The sequence below is a fragment of the Siphateles boraxobius genome, unplaced genomic scaffold, assembly GCF_051911475.1.
Source record: "Siphateles boraxobius isolate OS27281-9 unplaced genomic scaffold, OSU_SipBor_1 130, whole genome shotgun sequence".
Lineage (NCBI taxonomy): Eukaryota > Metazoa > Chordata > Actinopteri > Cypriniformes > Leuciscidae > Siphateles > Siphateles boraxobius.
In genome coordinates, this window is record NW_027508734.1 from 20630888 (window position 1) to 20654234 (window position 23347).

The 23347-nt window shown below is 38.1% G+C and overlaps 2 protein-coding genes across 3 annotated transcripts; one reads left to right on the forward strand and one right to left on the reverse strand.

The window, feature by feature from the left end:
* Positions 1-3563: 3563 nt before the first annotated feature.
* wdr76 (WD repeat domain 76) lies at positions 3564-10216 on the forward strand. Its single transcript, XM_077228571.1, has 15 exons — positions 3564-3721; positions 4393-4554; positions 4632-4700; positions 4799-4891; positions 5013-5065; positions 5293-5404; positions 5508-5606; positions 5722-5762; positions 5928-6081; positions 6248-6403; positions 8122-8237; positions 8328-8423; positions 8570-8722; positions 9061-9114; positions 9782-10216. Exons 1-15 carry the CDS (start codon positions 3671-3673, stop codon positions 10047-10049), a joined length of 1677 nt encoding a protein of 558 aa, XP_077084686.1. The 5' UTR covers positions 3564-3670; the 3' UTR covers positions 10050-10216.
* A 361-nt stretch (positions 10217-10577) lies between these two features.
* On the reverse strand, positions 10578-22705 carry znf710b (zinc finger protein 710b). 2 transcript variants are annotated; one of them, XM_077228570.1, is made up of 5 exons: positions 22538-22705; positions 13164-14693; positions 12069-12260; positions 11813-11984; positions 10578-11722 (listed from the first exon to the last, which is right to left on the reverse strand). In XM_077228570.1, exons 2-5 carry the CDS (start codon positions 14649-14651, stop codon positions 11544-11546), a joined length of 2031 nt encoding a protein of 676 aa, XP_077084685.1. In that variant the 5' UTR covers positions 14652-14693; positions 22538-22705; the 3' UTR covers positions 10578-11543. The 2 variants fall into 2 exon arrangements, with proteins under 2 accessions (XP_077084685.1, XP_077084684.1); XM_077228569.1 differs by lacking the exon at positions 22538-22705 and adding an exon at positions 15897-17345.
* Between the last annotated feature and the right edge of the window lie 642 nt (positions 22706-23347).

Sequence of the window (23347 nt, forward strand, 5' to 3'; positions counted from 1 at the left end):
TGAGACAGACCAATAGGCAGTGGCCTATTTCCTGACCTCTGGTTATAGTCTGGATCACATCTTCCAAACTGCCATAGGATAATGTTACAAAGTTCCTGACTTCCACAACAATCTATGGCTTATATTCTTCATCTCTGCCACTCTCACTGCTTCTATTTTCCTTGACCTTCAACTTCTTCCTTTGAACTTATTTTCTGATGCACTGCCATCACTATCATCAATACTTTCTGGGAAAGGTACAGCTTTTCCTCTTCTATAAAACGTATTAACATCAACCTAAAAAAGGCAAAAATACTATTGAACTTGCTGCCAGTATACTGAACAATTGTGTAGCTACAGCAGAAAGTATCCCCTAAAAGGACTTTGTAATTTATGTATTTGATCTTTGAGTTATTTTACAGAATGTGCATTAAAAATGACTAAAAACTTTAGAAAACACATTTTTAATTTTTTTTTAATTTTCTATTTATTTAAATGTATTTCCTAGCATAAAATAAGCAATGGAGCCTTGACATCATGTGACCTAACTTTTTTTTTTATTGAACACCAAGAATAAAAACAAACATTTTAAAAAGTGTATTAAATCAAATGAAATTCCCAAGTACATTGATTTTATTGGCAAATTTAAGACAACTTTACAGCCAAGAGATGAGCAGTTGTTACGCCTGACTGGTTGTTTTGCGAGTGATGGTTAGTGATGTCTTAGCATGCCTGTGTCAGGGAAAGAGAGCCAGTGACTCTGTGGGCTTTGTGGCCAATTATCTAGTTGAGTTCCTCTGGATGGTGTGAAAGTCGCATGCAAAGCAAACAAGCTTCAGTCGTCCTTTATCTGATCCTGGAGTTCCGTCCAAATCACACACCAGGATCATTCATGTGGATAATAGGATATCTGCTAAAACATCTTCAGCAACGCAGCAGGATTGTAGAACACACATTCCCAGCATTTCTATTAATCATCTCCTGTTCATCACTCATCAAAAAATCATTAAAACAAGTTTAATTATTAAGCTATTGTTTACATTATAGTTCAGTTTTGTGAATATACATTTGGGACATTAAATAAGGAATATTGTGCAATTTCCTTTTAATTGTCTAAAATCTAAATCAACAACATGTAGCCTATGTATGGCTTTAAAAACATTCAAAAAGCATTTTCTTTCTCTTAATTTAACAGATATTTACAATTTTACTGACTGCTTGTTGTAATGTTATACATATTATGATTTATATATGCAATACTGCAATATTAAGTTTTATTCAAAATACATATAGAAATAATTGTATATAATTGTAAATAAATGTCATTTTAAATGTCATTTTATTTTCATTCTTAAAAATAGAAGTGGTTATTATATGTTTTTCAACAACTTACATTAAGAAAAGCTATAGCATACATATCTACCGTCACACTCACAAATGTCAAAGTGTTAAAATGTAAAGAACATTCCATGCTTTATTTTCAGGTGACTATATTCTGCCTGATACAACAGTTTCATATTAAAGAGCAAAGTCAGACCGACTCCTTTGTCAAAATTTTCCTTTGAGCTGAAACATGAGAAGTTGTGAAAAAATAATCCTGAGCTAAAACAACTGCAGAAAAAAGGGGTGTTTTTGTTTTTTTGGCCTTGGACTTAATTCAAGTTTTAATAGTATTGAAATATGAAATGTGGTTATTTCTGAGAAATACAATTACCAACTTCACATTTTCACAACCAGACAAACATAAGTTAAAGCAACACAAATTTGGTCATCACTAGTTTTGTCATCAATGTTTGGAAAAATATGAATTAACTCATTTAAAGCAGCTATAGGCTACAGTGAAGCTACTCATAGCCTATAAAAAGATAAAAATCAGCTTGGTAAACTGAAGCTACTTAAATTGGCTTAAATTGAAAATAAATTTAAAAATAAGTTTACACTAAATATCCCATTTAAATTAAAAGCCACACAAGAATGCATTTACATATTTTTGAGGTTTACACACACACACACACACACACACAGACACAGACACACAGACACACACACACACACACACACACACACACACACACACACACACACACACACACACACACACACACACACACACACACACACACACACACACACATTTAGTGTTTCCATGTTTTATGGGGACTTTCCGTAGACATAATGATTTTTATACTGTACACACTGTATATTCTATTCCCTTACACTAACCCTACCCCTAAACCTACCCATCACAGAAAACTTTCTGCATTTTTAAATTTTCAAAAAACATCACTTAGTATGATTTATAAGCTGTTTTCCTCATGGGGACCAAAAAATGTCCCCACACGAACAAGGATTTCAGATATTGCCATCCTTATGGGGACATTTTGTCCCCATAATGTAGGGTTTACCAGGCCACACATACACACACACACACACACACACACACACACACACACACACACACACACACACACACACACACACACACACACACACCTGTTGATATGATTATTTTCTTCCTTTCCTATCCCTTCAAATAATGGCCAGAGGAGAGATTCGTATGCACAACTGCCTCTAGTTATCTAGTAGACCTATACGAATGACCATGCTGCTTTATGCGTTTGTACAATGGCACTTCTCAGCCACTAGAGGGAGACACCTCCATGGTACTGGCTTTTCCTAACTGAAGCAGCATTTGAACTAGTATAATAGCATACAACTATTTCTTTTTCTTTCTTTTTTTTTTGCATACTGCTATTTCTACAAAGACTTGGTGAATTCGGAACTGGATACTAGCATACTTCTATTATTTCTGTTATAGAAAGATATTGTAAAAGTAGTAAGAGTACTATACCCTACTAAATGCGGCTCCGAATTTTAGCAGCTGTGTCTGAAATTGGATGCTTCCCTAGTAGTCAAAAAACAGCATTTAATAAAAGAAGTATGTCTGAATTTCACAGTAATCATAAAAGAAAAGGCGAAAACACAGTTACACAGTTACAAGTACCATTGCATTCGATGGACACTCTACTATCCCATGAGGCCATAATAGAGGATGCAACTGATTCAGGTCACGTGATAACGACAACACGGCGAATGTAGGCTAGTTTGTCTGGATATTATTCATACTACAAACATTCATAAATAGATCTATAGAGAATCTAAGTAGGTATCTAGGTATAGAGAATCGAAGTAGGCGTATTTGCAGGACCAGAAATTTCTCTCAAATTGGGCCCTCTAACTCGTTGTCTCTCTCTCAAGCCTCTCAAATGTCTCTATCACCAAGATACAAAAAAAAAACGAAAGTGTTAATAAACTCATAGAATGTAAAGCAAGAATAAAATAATAAATAAATCATTAACATAATCCAAAAATAGGTTTAAATTACAAATGAATGAAATAAATAAAAGCTTAAGCGTAACTCTTTATTTTCTATTACGTCGTGCTGGTTTACTGCACCTCACGTGCAGAGTTAAATAAGTACCAAACATGAAACGTCACGAGGGCACATTAAAACACCTCCCAGATGCTGAATATCAAGATGGTCTTCAGAGATGATCAAATCAACTTTCACTCTTTCAGTGCCATAACAAAAGGGGCGGGGACAGTTACAAAACCGGTCAGTAACGCGGGAGTTTTCATAACAGCTGCGTGATTCAAAGGAAGTGTGTTGAATAACCTCACCTGCATAGACATGGATGCAGATAGAAGTGAAATAGGTTTAAAGACGCTGCAACTTTTACAGGTGAGGAGCGGTCCCGTTTCTCACTTCCAGACTTAATAAAGCACGTGCTGATGGTAAATAGTATGTAAGTTATGTCATATCTTGCCATTATCTGCATACATACGTTATGTATAGAGACAGTTTACTTATTGCACTGTTCGTGTAGCTCGAATGCGTAATTGACGTTTGCATCACGTTATGGCCGAAGCAAACTCGAGTTACACTTGTTTAACTTTAGGTCCGCTATGATAGAGAAATAATTACGACAAAGTAAATTATCGCCAGATAGAACTGCTTGCCTCTCCTGACGACGAGATGAGAATATTGAAACCAGTTTAACCGTTATTTCGATTATTCATGCCTGACGAGGCACTGAACAACAGCGAAGCCTATTCTATTTGGAATAAAATAAATGTAAGAACTGTAACGGACGAATAAACCCGATGCGGTCAGTGTTATATTGTTTTTGTTAAACTCCAGCAGTCCAATACAGTGACTATAGCGCCCCCTGCAGTAAACGTCTGCAGTTCAATACAGTGACTATAGCGCCCCCTGCAGTAAACGTCTGCAGTTCAATACAGTGACTATAGCGCCCCCTGCAGTAAACTACTGCAGTTCAATACAGTGACTATAGCGATATGCTGGTGTTAAAGCAGGATTATTTTTTTGATTGTAAAATTAATCCTTTTTAGGAGAGGACACCGCCTCAGAACCCTGGAAAGGACGAACCAGTACGCCGGACTTCCCGCCGAATCAGAGAAAGAAAAAAACAAGAAAAGAAACAAATTTTATCCCCAAAATGTCTTACATTTAGGTCTAAAGTGAAAAACACCAGAAAAGGAGTCAAGAGAAAGGTAAAAAGACGTCCCTTATGGAACATTAAATGTATTTATTAACATGTATTGACTATTAGGCCTACATATTATCTTAGAAAAATGACAGTGAGGAAGAAGAAAATGTTCAAGAGACACAAGCAGACAATGACAAAGAATTTCTTCGAGTAAGTGCAAACACTACACGATCATGTCTAACGTCACAGCCAAAATGTCCACTTTCCACCTGAATGGCAAAATCTACCTATTCTGTCATCTCAAACAGGGTCATCGTGAGGGTTTGTCTGAATATGAGCTGGAGCGACTGGAGAATATCAGACAGAACCAGGCCTTCCTCAATTCCCTGAAGTTACCGCAGGTAAAACTTTGTAGTGAGGCAGGAGAGTCATTTTTTAATAATTTGAATGTTTTTCCACATAAAACTTGCTTTATTTTATGCCCTTGACTTAATGAATTAGTACATTGGAACTTGTTTGCAGATTTCTGAAGCACTGAGACCCAAGCCAAAACCTTCTCTGAAAGGCCTGAAAAAGTAACTAATAACAGTAACATTTCAAAATGGCGCAATGAAAATGTATATAATAAATAATATTTATTTTAATATAATAGTATGTGTGTATATACTGTATATATACAGTATACAGTATATATATATATATATATATATATAATTGTATTATTTACAGTTGAAGTGCTCCTAATGTTAAAAGGTAAAAAAAACTCCACAGTCACACTAACCAAAGAAATTATTTAATTTAGGGAAAAGACAGAAACAGAGATGCTCCCTGTTCGCAAGTCACTGCGGTTGCAGAATAAGGGTCCTCAAACAGCTGTTACTCTAGAAATTACCCCTTCTACAGCCAAAGAGCCTGTAAGTAACAATTGAAAGTGTTAATGTTAAATTTTAAAACAATTTTGACAAAACACTATGAAATGATTGGATATGAAATGAAACAAATTTGTCTTATTTCAAGGAAAAAATAGTTAAAGCCCCTGGACCAATACCACTGGATCCAATCAACCTAGAGGAATATGTCAGGGTACCTGAAGATTTATTAAATCTCTGGAATGAGGTCAGTGTTTACACATGCACAAGAACACTCCTATATTAATTGGAATTTGGTCATATTCCAGTTAATTGTGCATCCCGTATTAACCGAAAATTTGTATGATTTATATCTTTTATAGGTCCCATTAAAACAAGATACAGAAACATTGGATTTGAAATCGTGAGTAACATGTCAAAAAGAGAGTATTTATCTATGTATGTATCTATGTCATTTTGGTGTCTCTTCTGTCAGTTTCAGATATGGTCAATCTTGTAGTAATTTGTAGCAATATACGTGATGAGCATGTATCACTTTTTTTTTAAATGTAATGACATATTTTTTCAGGTACCAAGAAATCCTGCAGAAATTATCCATCGATGAAGGTTGTGTGGTGAAAGTTGTGAAAGGTCGGGTCTGTTCAGCAGCTTTTCACCCCTCCGGTTCTAGCTTGCTTATGGCTGCAGGAGACAAGTTCGGCCACCTGGGACTCTGGAAGCCAGTGAGATAACGTTTTACTGGGGTGATAAAAAGGAGAGATGTTTGTGAAAGTTGGATAGTGGGAAAGGAGAGATGTTTGTGAAAGTTGGATAGTGGGAATGTGATTAAGTGTCTAATGTCTATTCCAAGATTCTCATATTGTACAATGATAACTGTGTTTCCCTTAGGATGCTAAATGGGGCGATGATGGTGTACTCTGCTTTGAACCCCACTCTCGTGCAATTACCAGCATGGCCTTTTCATCTCACCCTTGCAACCTCATCACAGTCAGCTATGATGGCTCTGCACGCAGCATGGACCTGGAGAAGGCTGTGTTTGATGAGGTGAAAACTACTACAGCCAGTCTTTGAAATGTTTACACTGGTCATATGTAGGGTTGGGTATTGTTTGAATGTAAGCCATTCCAATTCTGCTCATCGATTTCGATTCTTATCGATTCATAGCTTTGATTCCAATAGGGTAAAACAATTTTAAAAATGTTGCAACAAATGTTATTGCAGAAACACTTACACACAAAACTTTGCCTATGGTTTTAACAAAAATACCACAGCAAAAACAACTAGCCTAACTAATATAAATAAATAATAAACTAGCAATAGCACAAATAAATACAACTGAACAACGATACAAATAAAATAAAGTGTTTTAAGATTTTCAGGTAGGTGTTGTATTCAGGTACAGAAACTCTAATGAAATGTAAAATAACTGCGCTTTATAAATAAAATATACCTTACAAATATAGTTAGAAAAGTTATTCAGTCAAGATCAGTGAGTGAATTTTCTACGTCTTTTGTTGTTTGATTAATGTTAATTACACGGACTGCAGCAGGAATATTGGGCTGCTATCACTTTAAGACCCAGTGCACGGATCCAATATACGGTTAAACATGCGTTTTCATTCTGGACTGTTTACTTTCACGTAAGACAAAACAGAATGTTTACAGGGACATCATTTTGTGTGTATTTGTCCGTTCAAGTACAAGAAGACGCGAAAGAGAACTCAGTATTTGCGCACTATATCAGAGGCGGCTTTCTGGATGCTCCTTAGATGTGTGCACAGCACAGAAAACAGTGCGCGAGTTTTCTAGCACTTGGTTTAGTGGAATGGTTTAAAATAACATTCAAATGCACACAAAGCAATCAATAAGAGGAATAGAAATGTTAATTTTATAACAAGTATTCCAGATTCCCAACCCTAGTCTTATGTATTTATTGTGTGATATGTGATGCACCATTGAGCAAGTTGCTATAGTAGGTTTTTGTGTAGTCAAGCTTCAGTCTTTGTCCATGTATTTATACCACAGTGTGTAATTGATTATTTGAAGGATTGAATGCATGTTGTTGCACATCACATACACTACTGTTCAAAAGTTTGCGTCAGTAAGATTTGTTTTTTTTAACAGAAATTTATATTTTTATTCTGCAAGGACGGATTAAATTGATAAAATGACTAAGACATTTATAATGTTACAAAAGGTTTCTATTTCAAACCAATGCTGTTCTTAAATGTTTCTTAAGCACCCAATCAGATTTCTGAAAGATCATGTGACACTGAAGACTAGAGGAATGGCTGCTGAAAATTCAGCTATGCCATCACAGGAATAAATTTAGTTATTCAGTTATAAATTCAGTTATATTGAATTCCAATTGTATTTCACTGTATTACTGTTTTACTGTAAATATGATCAGATAAATCCAGCCTTGGTGAGGATAAGAGACTTCTTTCAAAAACATTTAAAAAATCCCCCAAACTTTTAAAAGGTAGTGTATAAATAACAAAACTTTGCATATTGGCTACAAGCATGAGAAAGAGAAAAGTGACAAAATATTTAAATTTGTATTTTTGAAGATATTGGAAAATCTGTCATTTGCAACAACACACACATACAGAAAAAACAAACATTTTTTTTACACACATTAGTGCATCCCTAGTAAATCATCTTACCATCCAATATCTGTTTTTTAATCCTGTTTCTTGGTGCCATCTTACAGATGTACAGCCTTCAACACTTTTAAAGATAACTACTCTGTTTGTACTCAGGTGTATCGCTCAACCTCTGGACTGAAAAGTTTTGACTTTTTGTCAAACGACTTCTCCACTTTACTAATCGGTGAATTGAATGGAGAAGTTGCTGTTGTTGACCGTAGAACTCCTGGGTGAGATCGAAATGTCAACATAAATGTTAAATACCCCATACAAATATAAGTATTTACATCATAAATTATAAAGGAAATGTCTGATTGCAGGGAAAATAAATCTTTGCATACCATGGCTGAAAAACCTATACGCAGTGTTCATGTCCATCCTGTGCAACAGCATTACTTTGTAGTGGCAGAGAGCAGGTATCACATAACACTTCTCAACGAGACTTTTTCAGTTAATTTTCACCAAATAATGATCAATGTAATGTTTCACAAGTTGCTGAGTGAATTATATACACTGCTGACAAAAGTATGTTTTTGTTATGTTTGTCTTTTTCTCCTTCTAGTTTTGTTAACATATATGACTTGCGTCATCTAAAACGAAGGAACAGTCTACCCGTCTGTGAACTCAACGGTCACCACCGCAGCGTCTCCAGCGCCTTTTTCTCCCCGCACACAGGCAACAGAGTTCTGACCACTTGCATGGACAACAAGATCAGGTGCTCAGAGATCACAACACTGCTAGAAGTGCTTGTATTAAATCTTCTTGCAAATGTATCAATAGAGGGTGCCAGAGCATCATGGCTATGTGCCAGAATAGGTAGAATTGGCTTTGTATTAATTTTTGCGTGTTTTTCTTTCCCCTTTACTACCTATAGTTCTAAACTATACAAAGCAATAAAATAGTAACTATAAAATAGTCTTCCAAGAATTGTAAATGCCACCTATCCTCCAATCCGCGTATCCTCTTTAGGGTCTACTGGAGCCTGAAGAATTGGAAATGCATTACGATTTGTAATACAAATGTTTTATTAACCTTTTTACAATTTTGTTTTAGGGTATTCAACACTTCCCAAATGGATTGCAATACTCCTGAAATAAAATCAATTACGTAAGTATGGGTTATTATATGTGTAAAATCATCTGTTAAATAGCACTGTCCAAAATATTTGGGTCAGTAACTTTTACATTGTTTTTACATTACTTTTACTTGCGTCTTTTTTTACATAAATGCTGTTCCTTTTAAACATTTTATCCATCAAAGAATCCTGATAAATATGCATTCATTTTATGTTTTCCACAAAAATATTAAGCGGTTTTCAACATGGACAAGATTAAAATGGAAAATTAGAAAATCATAATTTTAAGTAATAATACTAGTTCACAATATTACTGTTATTATTGTACTTTTGATGATAAGAGACTTCTTAAAGCATTAAAATCTTACTAATCCGAAACTTTTGAACGGTAGTCTCTATACAAAAATTATGATAGACCGGTTAAAAAAATATATAATTGCATAGCATAAAAAAAATATGTAACGCTTTGAAACCTTACACAAAGTGGGTGCCAAAATCATAAATTTACATGCCAAAAAGTAAAATGCAGTTATTAACTGTAGCAACAATACATTATTTTGTGTGTTCATATTTAATTCTGACTAGATGTCTAGATTATGCAATATTCTACGTTGGAACAATTTTGGTTAAACTTTTTTTATTTTTTTTAATCAATCAGAGGTGCCCATAGTAACAGCCTGTTAAATTATTTCAATATAGGCACAACATGCATACAGGTCGGTGGTTGTCCAAGCTGAGTGCAGTATGGCACCCCAAGCACCAAGAATGTTTTGTGATTGGCAGCGTGGACAGGCCTCGTCAAATACAAGTATATCACGAGAGTGGTCGTCTCCTTCACACTTTTCGCAACATGGACCACCTGACCACAGTGTGCTCCATCACAGCATTCCACCCAAGCAGGAACACTCTGCTTGGAGGCAATTCAAGTGGGAGACTGCACATTTTTACCGACTGTTTCGTCAACTAGGAGAGATACATTTATTTACCCGTTTACTGAGTTGTGTTAGTTTTCTGCGTCCCTCTTTTTTTTAATACTCACAACCTAGCACTTGCTTGTACTGTTGTATATTAAATACGTTGTTGGTTTTCGTTCTTGTAACATTAAACATGTAATATTAAAGAAGAGGATACAAAGACTTGAATAATCTGTCATCTTTTTTGCTCATCCTGAATTCAAATGCAAAGAAAGTTTATGGTTTTGCTTTTCTGCTTCCCTCTTCTTTTTTTTACACACAACATAACACTTGCTTGAACTGTTGTTTTATATAAAAGACAATGTTTGTTTTCGTTCTTATAACATTTAACATGTTAACATCTTATCTTAGTTATATATTTTTTCTTTAAAAATAATACCATGTGATTCAGTAGCTGATTGTAATTTGTACCTTTTTTTTATGAACACGTTTATCCTGAATTCAAATGCAAAGAGTTTGTAGTCCAATCTAAATGTCAATTTAGCACATTATCCATTAACACACTCACTCCAATACATATAAACTTAAAAAAAAAAAAGGTTTATTTAAGAATCTGCAGTTGCCTTGAGAAACAATTTACTATGGATGTGACTGGCTTTATCTCATTAAGTTAGACCAGAACTCAAACAGTCGATGATGAAAGAGGCTCATCACAAGAAATTATTAGATTTTTTTTCAAAGTGCAAAATAAATAGCAAATCAATACAAAAGAACAGTAATTTTCCACTCAAGAGGTTGTTAAACCACGCTTCAGATTAGTTTAATTCTGGCAACAGTAGTGGTGCTCAGGAATGGGCGGTATATGGTCCTGTACCCGATGAAGAGCTGTAGCTTTGGGCCCAGGCACACGCTCAACTCTTTTTTTTTTTTTTTTTCTTTTTTTTTTGCTTTTTTACCCACACAAGCCTATCTACTCATGCAGATATCCAACCATTTACATGGGCCTTACATGTTTTTTTCTTCTACATTAGAAATCTCTTGGTGCGTTTCATTGAGTTACTGTAAGTGAAGGCAATATAAATGAAAATAACTGAAGCTAATACAACAGACTGCTCTGAGGTACCACACCGATCAAGGCTGCATGCACCTCCTATTTCCATATTCCCAACCAAAATTATATTTGGAGGACGGCGTGTATTACTTTAAACAAGACTGCACGTGTATGCACCAGCATGTCATGAAGCTAATGTATCGGGTATTAATGTAACCATGTGATCCACTTCATTCTAAAAATACAGCGTTGATGTTTGTTCGAGCTGAAAAGAGTTAAAGGACTCTTCGCAAGCTATCGGTCCATTTCATTTGAGACAGAACCGGAGTGGCTACCCAATGAGATCAACCAGGAGGTCAAGATGGCCTCCAACTACCTGCTCATTAGCAACTCCAAAAAGATGAGCATTGGTTCTCATGGAGGAACATCTCAATCAACTCATGGTTGATAAGTGCCAGCACAGGCCTTTTGTTCCTTAACATTTATTCAAAACATTTTATGCTGTACTGTAGTTTCCCACATCCTTCCCAAAATTATAATAGTCAAGTTCCTGGATGGCCACTTCAGATAGCTTAGTTAGGTTCGGTGCATTATTGTTTTCCATATTCTCTGGTGCTGTAAAATTGAAGTTCTCATCCTCATAGTCCTCATGGGGCTCCATGTCTGGTGGGCCATCTGTATCAAAAAACAAAATTAAATTTATATTAGAAACATTTAACTGCCATGTTAGAGGATGTTGACCAAATACTGTCATTTTCTTCTCACCTTGTCCATCTGGTGAGACATCCATTCCATGTTTGACCTTCATGTGTCTGCTTAGATTTCCCTTCAGGTTAAATTTACTCGAACAGCATGCACACTTGAAGGGTTTACTGCCTGCATGGAGGTGCATGTGGCCCAGGAGGTTGTACATTCGGTTAAATGACTTTCCGCACACCTGTGGAAAATGAATCAAAAGAGCTTTACAAACCAGATGGTGAAATTGTCAAAGAGATGGTGTGAAGAGTGTTTTAAGTCTTACCTTGCACTTAAAGGGTTTCACAGGCAGGTGTACTATCATGTGAGTTTTGAGCGTCTGTTTCTGGACGAAAGATTTGAAGCACACGTGACACTGGAATGGCCGGACGCTGGCATGGATTAACATGTGCCTCTTTAGGTTTGCAGACAATGTAAACTCTCGGGCACATACGTCACACTTAAACCCCTTTGTTCCCTAATGGGGAAAAAAGCACAACCAACAACTAAAATGTGCTAAAGTGCAAAAGGTTTGATTCAAATTGTACATTTTAAATCATTTTGAATTTTATGACAGCAGTGGATAATTCGTCTAAACAATCAGCATATATATGAACTATTTGTTATGGTATCAACTTAACTACTCTACTGCAGTGTTTACACTGAATTAGGTACTAAAGCTGGCTAGATAGATATTGTGCTACAATGGACATTGTTCAAATGAAAATGCCTGAGAGGGAATTGAAAATGGAGGGGTGAGAAAGAAGAAAAGAGGCCTTTACCAGAGGGAGGAGAGAGAGAGAGATGGGAGGAGTTAAAGAAAATAGTAGACGGGTAACCGAGTAAAAATCGCATTAAGGTAAAGTAAGAGGTTGTAATAAAGGTAAGAGGAAACAAGAAAGGCAAGGAAGAAGAAAGAATAAAGGCAGAAAAAAGTGCAAACTGTCAGGTAAATAGTTGTTAAATCACTTCAATGGGTATTTGTACTGAGACATAATTTTACAAACATAATTTCTAATGTAATGTGATATAATGTACACTACAGTATATAATGTATAGTATAAAAGATAATTATTCTTTTTAAAATATTCTAAAGAGAAAAGTTAAGTTAAAAAAGATAAGTTACTTAAGTTTATACCGTAATCTATCAATGTCCCTTTACGTTACTGCTAGATTATGATCTAAATTGAAAAACAGTTGGAATGACCCATTATAGTCAATACCAATAATTAAAACTATGGCTGATTTACAGTACTGAAAGTTTTACTGTCATAAAATTATTGTTCGTATAGTATGGGACCACACCAAAACAGAGCATAAAAACACCAATACAACAGCAGCAAGGATATACAGGTGTTCAAAAACACACTAATCTCTGTACCTTGGTAGCGCGGGTCTGAGGCTTGTTTGTCTTGTGTGTTAGAGAGTGCTGGCGTAGCTGATGCAGTTGAAGAAACTGGAGGCCACACTGACTGCAGGAGAAGGAGCGCTGCGTTTGGTGCTTCAGCAGGTGATTCTGCAGCTGGCTGCGGTAGGCGAACGACTTGTTGCACTGGCTACACTGGAAGGTGGAAGGTCCTTGGTGGCTCACCTGATGACGCTTCAGGTGGGCATAGGTAGGAAACTCCATGCCGCACTGCGAGCAGACGTGGCACCGGCCTCTTTCATGCTTTACTTCGTGAGCACGGAGTTCACTGGGGTAGGCAAAACCACGACGACAAAAACGGCAACTGTAGGGCTTCACGTCGGTGTGCTGCAGCATGTGCCGCTTCAGGTGGCTGGTCTGGGTGAAGCCCTTCTTGCACACGGTGCACTTGTGTGGCCGCGTCCCCTGGTGCGTCAGCAGGTGCGTCTGTAGATGGCTGGGCTGCTTGAAGAGTTTGCCGCAGTGTGGACACGCGTGTGGCTTGATGCCATTGTGGCCCAGGATGTGCGTGACCAGATTGTATTTGGAGGTGTACGACTTCTCACACATGCGGCACTTCCAACGCTTCAAACCCTCGCCAACGTCCACGCAGTACGACTCATTGATCTGGATGTTGATGTCCAGTCGGTCGATACGGCGGCCACGGGGGGCCTCCCCTTCCACAGGCTCTGTCCAGAACATCCCCTCACTGTTCTCATCGAAGTCCCCGACCCCTTCCATCTCGCCTCCCTCGTAGCCGACTTCGCTAGCCTGAAAATAGCTGCTAATTTCCTCACCGCTGCTTCCTTCTTTCCCCATGCTATTTCTCCCATTGTCCCTGTCCTCACTCACCTCATCTACTCCTTTTTCATGTGTGTGGCTTCGGTTGCGTGAAGGCACCTCATGAGCTGTGTGGCTGTGGGAATGTGGGTGTAAATGTTGGTCAGGTGGAGGATGTGTACTCTTGGGGTCTCGGACGCAGGTGGTGCAGCAGTTGTTGGGTTGCGGTTTGGGCAGGACCCTGTAGCTGGAGGGGTCCACCATCTGCATGCTATCTCTGGGCACCATGTTATTCATCATGTGAGTGCAAGAGGGCAAACCTGGGGTCACAACCTCTCCTTTAACATGTAACGCCATGTCTTGGTGCTCTACAGGGGGTTTGCTGTTCTCAGGTTGCCCCTGCCACCTTCTCTCAACACAGCTGGAGTGCATGTGCCCATCCTCACCCAAATTCTCTCCAAGATAGTCGCCGTTGGCACCTATAAGCTGGTCGGCGTACTCGTAGTCCATTCTCTCACCTGGTGGAGCGGGGGACTCTTTGGGGTCTCCGGTATAGAAGCCGTTGGGGGCGATGGTGGCACCAAAGACCTCGTTCTGTGAGATGAGTCCCAACACAGCAGCTTGGGCCAGTGACAGGACCACTACAGGGTCTGTCTGCGTGCCTGCGTCCATCTGCTGGTGCATGGCCTCAGAATAACATCTGACCAGCCGCTGTGTCTTCTCCTCCTGTAAAGCACACACATAAGTACATGCAGATAAATTTATTAGGCCTTCATGCCTAGTTTCTCTATTAGTTTTGAAACTACCCAAAATCATTTGCAAACTTCTATCTAAAGATATTGTGTGGTTAAGGTATTATGACAATCACACCATTGGCTGAACCGATATTGCCATGTCTGCTTGTAAAAACAAACAATTTTAAATCTGTTTGGTGCCTCCAGTGGTGCAAAAAAAAAGAAAAACACTTCACATTTGATTGGCTTAAATGTAGTTTCTCCATAAATAAACATTGTCATAATTTACTCACCCTCGTGTCATTCCAAACCTGTATGAATTTGAAGATTGTTGGTAACAAAACAGTTTTGGTTACCATTGACTTACATTGTATGAACAAAAATACAGACATTTCTCAAAATATGTGTTTCACAGAAGTAAGAAAGTCAGATTTGGAATGACGTGGCGGTGAGTAAATGAGGACAAAATTGAGATTTTTTTGGGTGAATTCTCGTTTTAAAACTAGGTAACCCAGTCAGCGCTGTCTAGTATTCATACTTGCTACCTCTCCATCTCACTCACAAAACCTCATTCCCTCAGACAGGTGTCCCTATTTAAGGAGGATTCCACACCTTAAGAAAATCCAAACTCTGCTTGAACATCATGCAAATTATGTAATGACGACTGTGCTAGTGGCTATTTTCAAGAACAACCGAATATCTTTAAAAAGGACCGTGAAAGTCTATACAGAATAAGGGAAAGAGAAGGAAGACAGACAGACAGCAAGGAGAATGAGTGAGTTAACAGAAAGAGAAGTAGAAAAAGAGAGGGAGGGGCAGAGAGTGGCTGGGTGAGAGTGAAAGCAAGCAAGAAAGAGAGTGAGAAAGAAATAGAAAGAGATTGAAAAAAATGAAAGACAGGCAAGATGAAGGATTAGGGTGTAAGAGAGACAATGAAGACTGAAAGCAGCTAAAATTCGAATTTAGAAACTGATCACATTATAATTTTAAAAAAAATCACTGCAAATAAAACATTGTGGTCATTAAAAACAAGAATTAATCAGATTCAGATATATACAAAAATATGTTGAGCCATCTGATCAGGCCATTTAATTGGGCCATCCGGTTTAGTGAACACACATACACACACACAAACAATCTGCCAAAACAAACTAAGCCCTCAGAAGGCATCGGTGCAGTTGCGAGTGGAACTCACCACATTTTTCTTGGTCTGTGGTTTCAGGTGTTTGAGAGATCTCATCCTGAGGCAAAGTCAGAGGTTTGAATTCACCCGCTGCCCTCCCCTTCATACATTATATGTTCTCTGGACCAAAACAGACAATCTCTCCTCTGTGTTTCTCGTACTCTCTCTCTGTTCTCTGTGTATGCGTGTTCTCTTTTTCCTCTCTCACTCTTTTTCTCTCTCTGCTTTCCCCTCCCCCACTCCCCTCTCTCTCTCTCTCTTTCTGTCTCTCTCTCTTTGGCGCAAGCACACACATACACAGTGCTCTTTTCCCTCACTCCCTCCCCCTCTTTTTAATTTTTTCTTTCTTTCTTTCTCTCTTTCTTTCTGTCTTTCTCTTCCTCTTAGCCTCTCCAACTGTTTCAATCAGACATTCTCTTTTGCATACACTTGTGAAACACGTTTGAGAACACAAACATTTATGTTGTGAAAAGATTGTAAGCTCAGCCATAAAGGTATGGGCATACATGTACATCACAGCGAGCACACAAAGAGAAGATGTGTTTGACAGAGCGTAAAAACAGAAGCGAGCTGCAAGAAAGTATTTTAAGAGAAATACTGAAGACATTCTATAAAACAATCCAGATACAAGATAAAATTAAAGAGTACAAAATGGATATGTATTTGCAGAGGGGAAAAAAGGAAATCCTCAGACAGTTTCAAGTAGATGTCTAGCAGGTTGAGAGAGCATACATGCATCTGAGAGAGTCTGTGCCAGGCGAGGACCTCTTGGCCTGTGCGCTGAGAAACAGGAGCGATCAGCTTGTTTCGGTTTTAATGCTCAGCAGACACTATGTGATGTGTATTTATGATCTCACATATGAGAATCCATTTTTTATTCTCAAGCTGTTATGATGCATTTAAGCTTCGCTGTTCTTCATATGCCTTCAAAAACATTTATATGGCATTCTCTCCATGTGAGTCAGTATACGTGATTGTCACACACATTCAAAAGATACAGGTACACACACAAAATGAAGCTGTGAAAAAGCATGTGACATGAATAGAATGGTATGAAATGGAAAGTCACCCTATCTATTTTCTAAATGCATGTTATTGATCTCATTTATTGTGAAGGATTCATCCATGCATGTTTTTTATTTTGTAATTTTTAATCAGAATGTCATAACTGGATCTTCTAATGAAATGACAGACTTTTCTCTGGTGACACATGATAAACTTTTCCAATCTCTTGGTCTGCATAAACCCCACCCCTTTCTAACAATCAACCTCAGGATCGCATTCAGACATGCCTCCATCCAATCAACAAACAATGAATTGAACCAAATCCCCTTCATACTTCTTTTTGATAATCCATTTTACTTGGATGTCAATCCCAATACAGAAGAAAATATCTGTTGCTACATTTGTTACATCGCAGCTTCAACAAACAAACTTGGTATTGACAAAATCACTGATTACAGGATGTCGATTTTGATCTGCACTTCATGACATCCAGTTAAATTCAAACCACAATTAGTGCACAATAAGTAAACAATTAAGCAATAACTGGTATGAGAAGCTGTGCTATATAGGCTGTGTCCGAAAGCTTAGGCATCTGACTTCACAGCCTCGCTGCCCTATCAGACAATGACTTTGCAAGCAGTGCTTTTGCACTCACGAAAACTGGCACCTCACAAATCTGATTTCGGACAGACTACTGAGGCAGCATAACAGTTTAATGATCTACAAAATAGAGAGAGCTTTTGTGATAACTAAGCGAATATTTAATTACTAGTGATTTCTCAAAACATAGTCAAAAACATACATTTACAGACAAACTGACCACCAACCGCAACTTTAGACGACATCTTTATTTTTCTAGCTCAACTATCACAGAATGGAACGCACAGGATTGTGGGATATCAAAGACAGCAAAGGATACATCTATGCTGCCTTCAAAAATCAATCAGATGAAGGTATCTCAGGAGACAGGAAATGAAGCTAACTTTGGATTTGGATGTGCCTTGATGCCTTCCTACCGTGGAATGCATCTTCCGAAGGCAGCATTTTTAAGATTTTGGACGCAGCCAAAGTCACAACTAATCAGTGTGCATTATTTAGTTTGAATTTAATTACAAAACTATATATACATAATTATGAATATGGCTTTGCACTCCGATTCATGAAAGCAGAACAAATCTGTGTGAAATGTTCGTAAAGCCATTCTTGAAACGCAATTTATGTAAAACCAGTTTTATGAATCATTCATCCATACAGAAATTCATTCTGCTTGTGTTTCATGAATGAGGCCCATTGTTCATTAGTGATTAAAGTGAATTTATAACTGTGGTATATAATTACACCTTATTTCTACATTAATTCGCAATTGAGCGTGGATTGATTTTTAATGAATTCAGGATAAGTGCATATACCTCCATATAAAATGGCTGAGAGAAGGATTGTGAAAGAAGAGAAAATGGAGGGATGAGGGAGGAGAAGAGAAGCCTTTGCCTGTGAGGAGGGAGGGGGGTATTGTGAGAGAGCAAATGGTGAGAGAGCAATGGAGGGAGAGAGGGGAGGAGATAAAGAGAACAGGAGAGGGAGGGTGAGAGAGAGAGAGAGAGAGAGAGAGAGAGAGAGAGAGAGAGAGAGAGAAAGAGAGAGAGAGAGAGAGAGAAAGAGATAGAGAGAGAGAAGGGAGGGGGAAAGATACAGAAAGAGAGAAATGGGAAAGAGAGAATCACACGAAAAGGGAACGATGGAGGAAAAAAGTAAAAAAAGATAAAAAGTAAACTGTGTTGTAGGGGTAATAAATGGGAACAAATGGAAAAGAAAAAAAGGAGAGAATTCAAAACATTGGGGGAGGGGAAGGAAGAGAGAGAAAGATTGAAAGGGTCTCCACTGAAAAAGGTCTGCACATCTTAGTAATATACCAAGAAATGTGTTACAATGTAATGAATTAAAATGAATAGCAATATTTCGAAATCAAGTGTGCAAAGAAGTTGAATAATACTCAGCTAGGACAATCACAAGATGCAAATCAGATGTAAGCAATGTTTTGAAAATTAATATGCAACTAATACGAATAGTGTTTAGCATTTCTATCCTAGTCAAAACAGAAATGTAGCATTAACACTACATCAACACTAGAACTGACAAAAATGTATATACATTTTCAAATCTATTCATATTTCTCTGAATCTGATTACAGTAGAGCTAAACTCATCTGTCACAGGACAGATCACAATAAGAGGCCTGATAACTGTGTTGACTACATGTGTTGCAGAACTGGTGCTTTGAATCCTTTTGTAAGTCACTAAAGCACAAAGTAACCAATTAACTAACCAATTAAACTAAGATACAAACAGACCGAAATAAAACACTACTAGCCACCATCTAAACTACTTTTAAGTTGTGATTTTACAAAATTGAATTGTAAAAAAAAAACAGCGGTAGACTGATCAATGACCGATACCACTATCTAGAATAGCATAAGAATTGCTATTTACATAAACAACTTAAATAGTGAAAGTTGAGAGTACATTAAAAAGCATAAATGAAATAAACATTTATTCTTCAAAATTCATTGCTTTGGAAGACTTTGAAACTGATTTAAGCACGTGAACCACCATTTGTATAAAGTTTTAATAATCGTTCTAAACTCAACTATAACAATAGCCCGGTCACCCCAACAATGATAAACTATAAAGATAACAATAAAGATAACTACATCGACACCAACGGACAATAACGTTCTGTTTATTATACACGTGCGCTGTAGTTATGTCATCTGCTGCTTTAAAAGCTCAAGCTCTTTAAAGTCGGATGGGTTCTTACTGGAAGTCAATGTTTTTTTTTGTTCATCAGATTTAAAAAATGAGTCTTAAAAGTGAATCCAATGATATCGTTCCTCTGTGTTGTTATTGTCATAGCTGTGATTTGGACTCCCCTATTATTGTAGAATTAAGGCCTGTCACACAAAGAACAAGAACTATAAAGATAACTATAATTAAAAAATATAATGTCTCCTGTTGCGTCATCTGTGATGCCATTGGGAAGCACCTCTCTCCTTGAAATACTGAAGCCTAATTGGAATAACGCTATAGTAGCACAATAGCATTCAAGCACATAAATTAGATGGGAACGCATCCTATATAATGCAGCGCTGAACGACATTTACTCAGAATCTTTCAAGTGAATAAACCAATCACGAAAAACCCTGAGCATAGTAGTAACACTGCATGAACGCAAAATCTCATTCCCTCATTTCATAGAACCGAGGTTACATCAATAACCAGAGATTACCATCAGTAATCTCAACGTTGCGTCATTTGTGACGCTATGGGGAACGTGCTCCAATCACACAGCGTTATACGAAGGGTGCTGAGGCCCTAATCACATTATCTCACAAGCACTTACACGGCCAAGCATGCGAATAATACAAGAGATAGACGCGGCGAATCTTAGCACTTAAAATAACTCATTAATGATATAGAATAACCCTAAGTGACATATCCAGCTACAACGACAGTGAGAAGTGAGAAACGGTAAATCTCAATCAGTAGTCTAGTCTCCTTTTCGAAGGGATGAAGAGTGTGAAGGGATGACGTTTAGGCCACGAGTCCTTAGGACGCATCGGTAGCTGTCAGGATGAGAAGCGCTGCACAGATAATGAGCGAGAGCGAAAAAGGAAGAGGGGCTTCGGCACGCTTTGGTTTGAAATGTTTAATCACTCTCGATTGCTTTTGAGCCTAGGTGAAACGCTCCGCAAAGGACTCCACCGAGTAACCAAATAATCCATAGGGGTTAACAGGCGTTAAGAAGGACGGCCTTCTCCGCATCCTTAATATCATTGACAGTCAGCCAGGTGGCAGTCCAAGACAACCAAACACCCCATTGTGTGGCCGATGGATTGGGCCATCACCTTAGTAGCCCGCAGGGCGAGGTCAGTAGCCAGGCTGGAGGAACTACTCGTCCAACCTGCTGCGCTCACGTTCCACATGGGGAACCACTCCAGGTTGAGGTGCTCCACTGCTTTAGACAGCACGCGGAAGAGCTCCTCGTCCGCTTCACAGTGTTGCTGCGGTGGGTATCGGAGTCATCTATGGTGCTGGCAGACCAGTCCAATGTATCAGACGACGCCATATCTACTGCGGCCTTTCCTCACCGGGCGCTTCAAATGAGATGGAAGGGGCGGGAGCGTGTTTCCCAAAGCATCACAGATGATGCAACGTTGAGAGACAGATATATTTAAAGGGAACTAGCTATAACTACATTAGAAATAAGGAACTGTTTATTATAAGCACGTGCAGCATTCGCCTTGCCTTCCACTGTAAATTCACAAACTCATTAAAGTCGGGTGAATTCTAATTGGCTGTCAATGATTTTAGTGGTCGTCATTTAGAAAAAAATCATTTTGGCAGTGATTACAACAATATCGTTCCTCTGTGCCATTATCGGTATAGTGTGGGCTCTGCTATTCTTTAATTTAGAACGATTTTCTTTATCATAAACATTATTTATCATATTTGGTGTGAATAGGCCTTTAGAATGATTAATACAACTTTATAGTTTTTGTTCTTTGTGTGAACAGCCTTTAACGGCACAAATTAATGATATTGTTGGAAAGAGAAAAAAAAAGCTTGAGCATTTAAAGCGATACATCAACTGCATGTGATAAATATCATTTTTGGTGTGAACAGATCCTAAGTTGGTAATAGTAATGTATCTTCAAAATCTTTATATTGGTCTATGTATCACTTAACAAAACCACACACTTCTTAGTCCTATGCATTAATTTTTGGACAGCATCGTCTTCAAAAGTCACATTTAAACACCATGCTTCATGCAAGGTGAGTCTGCACACATGAGATGCAAACTGTCACCCAAATGGTAAAAGTAGCTAACGTTAAACAGCTACTTTTCTTTCAGCACGCAGAGCATGTGATCTGAAGATGCGTGACAATTGTGTTATGCACCTGACCAAAGCTCAGGCAAACAATCGCAGTGATCATCGGTGTTTAATATATTCACCCACTATCTTTCAAATAAATATGGCAACGAATACCCATGAACCACACCACGACAACTCCCAAGCAAATTCACTAGCCAGCTAGCTACATTTTAAAACTTCCCCACAATATTCAGCATCATCAGCTACATTCACTACAAATGTAAAGACTTGTGAAAAGAAACTTCAGAGAGGGAAACTTGAATCCAGTCTGCACGGGGATGGGCCTGTCTTAAGTTTTGCTCCGGTCAAACAGTGAGCTAAGCTAACCGAAGGCGAGTGTGGCCTGCTCTATTCGTTTATGCGGCTCTTTTTCACTCCCTCCATTCCCCTCCCGACGCCATCTGTTTGTGCCATGAGAGAATGTGGAAGTAAAAAGAAACCGCGACATTTTGGCTCTATAAAATGACCAAAATACGGAATCGCTCCCTCGGAAATACGAGCTCAAATCGTAATGTAGATGCCAGATGAAAAGCGGAAATGTAAATATCAGCATCCAGTTCAGAGTGCACATTATATTTTGAGGCCAGTTATACAGAAATCGGTGAGTTTCGTTGGGATAGATAGGCAGTGGGACACCCGGGCTTTTTTCGGGGGGCTATTCGATCAGTTTCGTTTTCTGTTTCTATGGCAATAATGAACGGACCGTTGTAGAACTTACCACGCTCCAAAAATCGGGTGTATACGTTGAAAACACTTTGGAAGATTTGAATGTCGCTTTCTAGTTTGAATTGTTGCTGGTCTGGTTCTCTGTGTTCGGCAGGAAGGAAGGAAGGAAGGAAGGAAGAAGGGAATGAGAGAAAGAGTGACGTGAACGAATAAACAGCCCGGGCTCCTCCTCGCTGTCACAAGTATAAATGATGGAGCTCATGGGCACACAAATATGTGCCCATACCTTTTAGATTTAATGCAAATATTGGCAACACAGGCAATGGTATTTGTAAAAGAAATTTACAGAAATTGAGAAATATGACCAAATTACATGCTTTTCAAAGCACTGAATTTATAGATTTAAATCATAAAGCAGTATGTTTATTCTGTGTCTGTGTTTAATTTGCATTTTTGTTTTGGTTTAATTTATATGAATTAGAACACTATATACATATAATGGACGTTAGAGGACGCTTCACCACCCTTATCTCCTTATTTATGCACCGCTAGAGCAGCATTTGCAGTTTCTCGCACAAACAGAAGAGGTCGCCCTGTCATTATATATATGGTGAATTACTTCATAAAATGCGAGTAGTTTATTTTAAATTATCATGCATTGGTGTATTCAATGTTAAAAAACAACAACAAAAAACGCTAATAAAACAGCAGCTATCACTCTACAACTCTCCCCTGGCTTCCCATTCAAACTAAGCAGGGTTGAGCCTGGCCAGTTCCTGGATGGGAGACCTCCTGGGGAACACGATGATTGCTGTTGAAAGAAGGGTGTTTGGTCTGTGGGGGTCCAATTGTGTAACCTAGG

Bases quoted from the DNA above. Each gene is read 5' to 3' on its own strand.
- wdr76 (XM_077228571.1), top strand. From the start codon at position 3,671: ATGGATGCAGATAGAAGTGAAATAGGTTTAAAGACGCTGCAACTTTTA. The intron at 4,701-4,798 runs GTAAGTGCAAAC...CATCTCAAACAG, and splicing joins ATGACAAAGAATTTCTTCGA to GGTCATCGTGAGGGTTTGTC. The intron at 4,892-5,012 runs GTAAAACTTTGT...ACTTGTTTGCAG, and splicing joins ATTCCCTGAAGTTACCGCAG to ATTTCTGAAGCACTGAGACC.
- znf710b (XM_077228569.1), bottom strand. From the start codon at position 15,941: ATGAGATCTCTCAAACACCTGAAACCACAGACCAAGAAAAATGTG. The intron at 14,694-15,896 runs GTGAGTTCCACT...TGTGCTTTACAG, and splicing joins CACAGACCAAGAAAAATGTG to GAGGAGAAGACACAGCGGCT. The intron at 11,985-12,068 runs GTAAGACTTAAA...CATTTTCCACAG, and splicing joins TGAAACCCTTTAAGTGCAAG to GTGTGCGGAAAGTCATTTAA.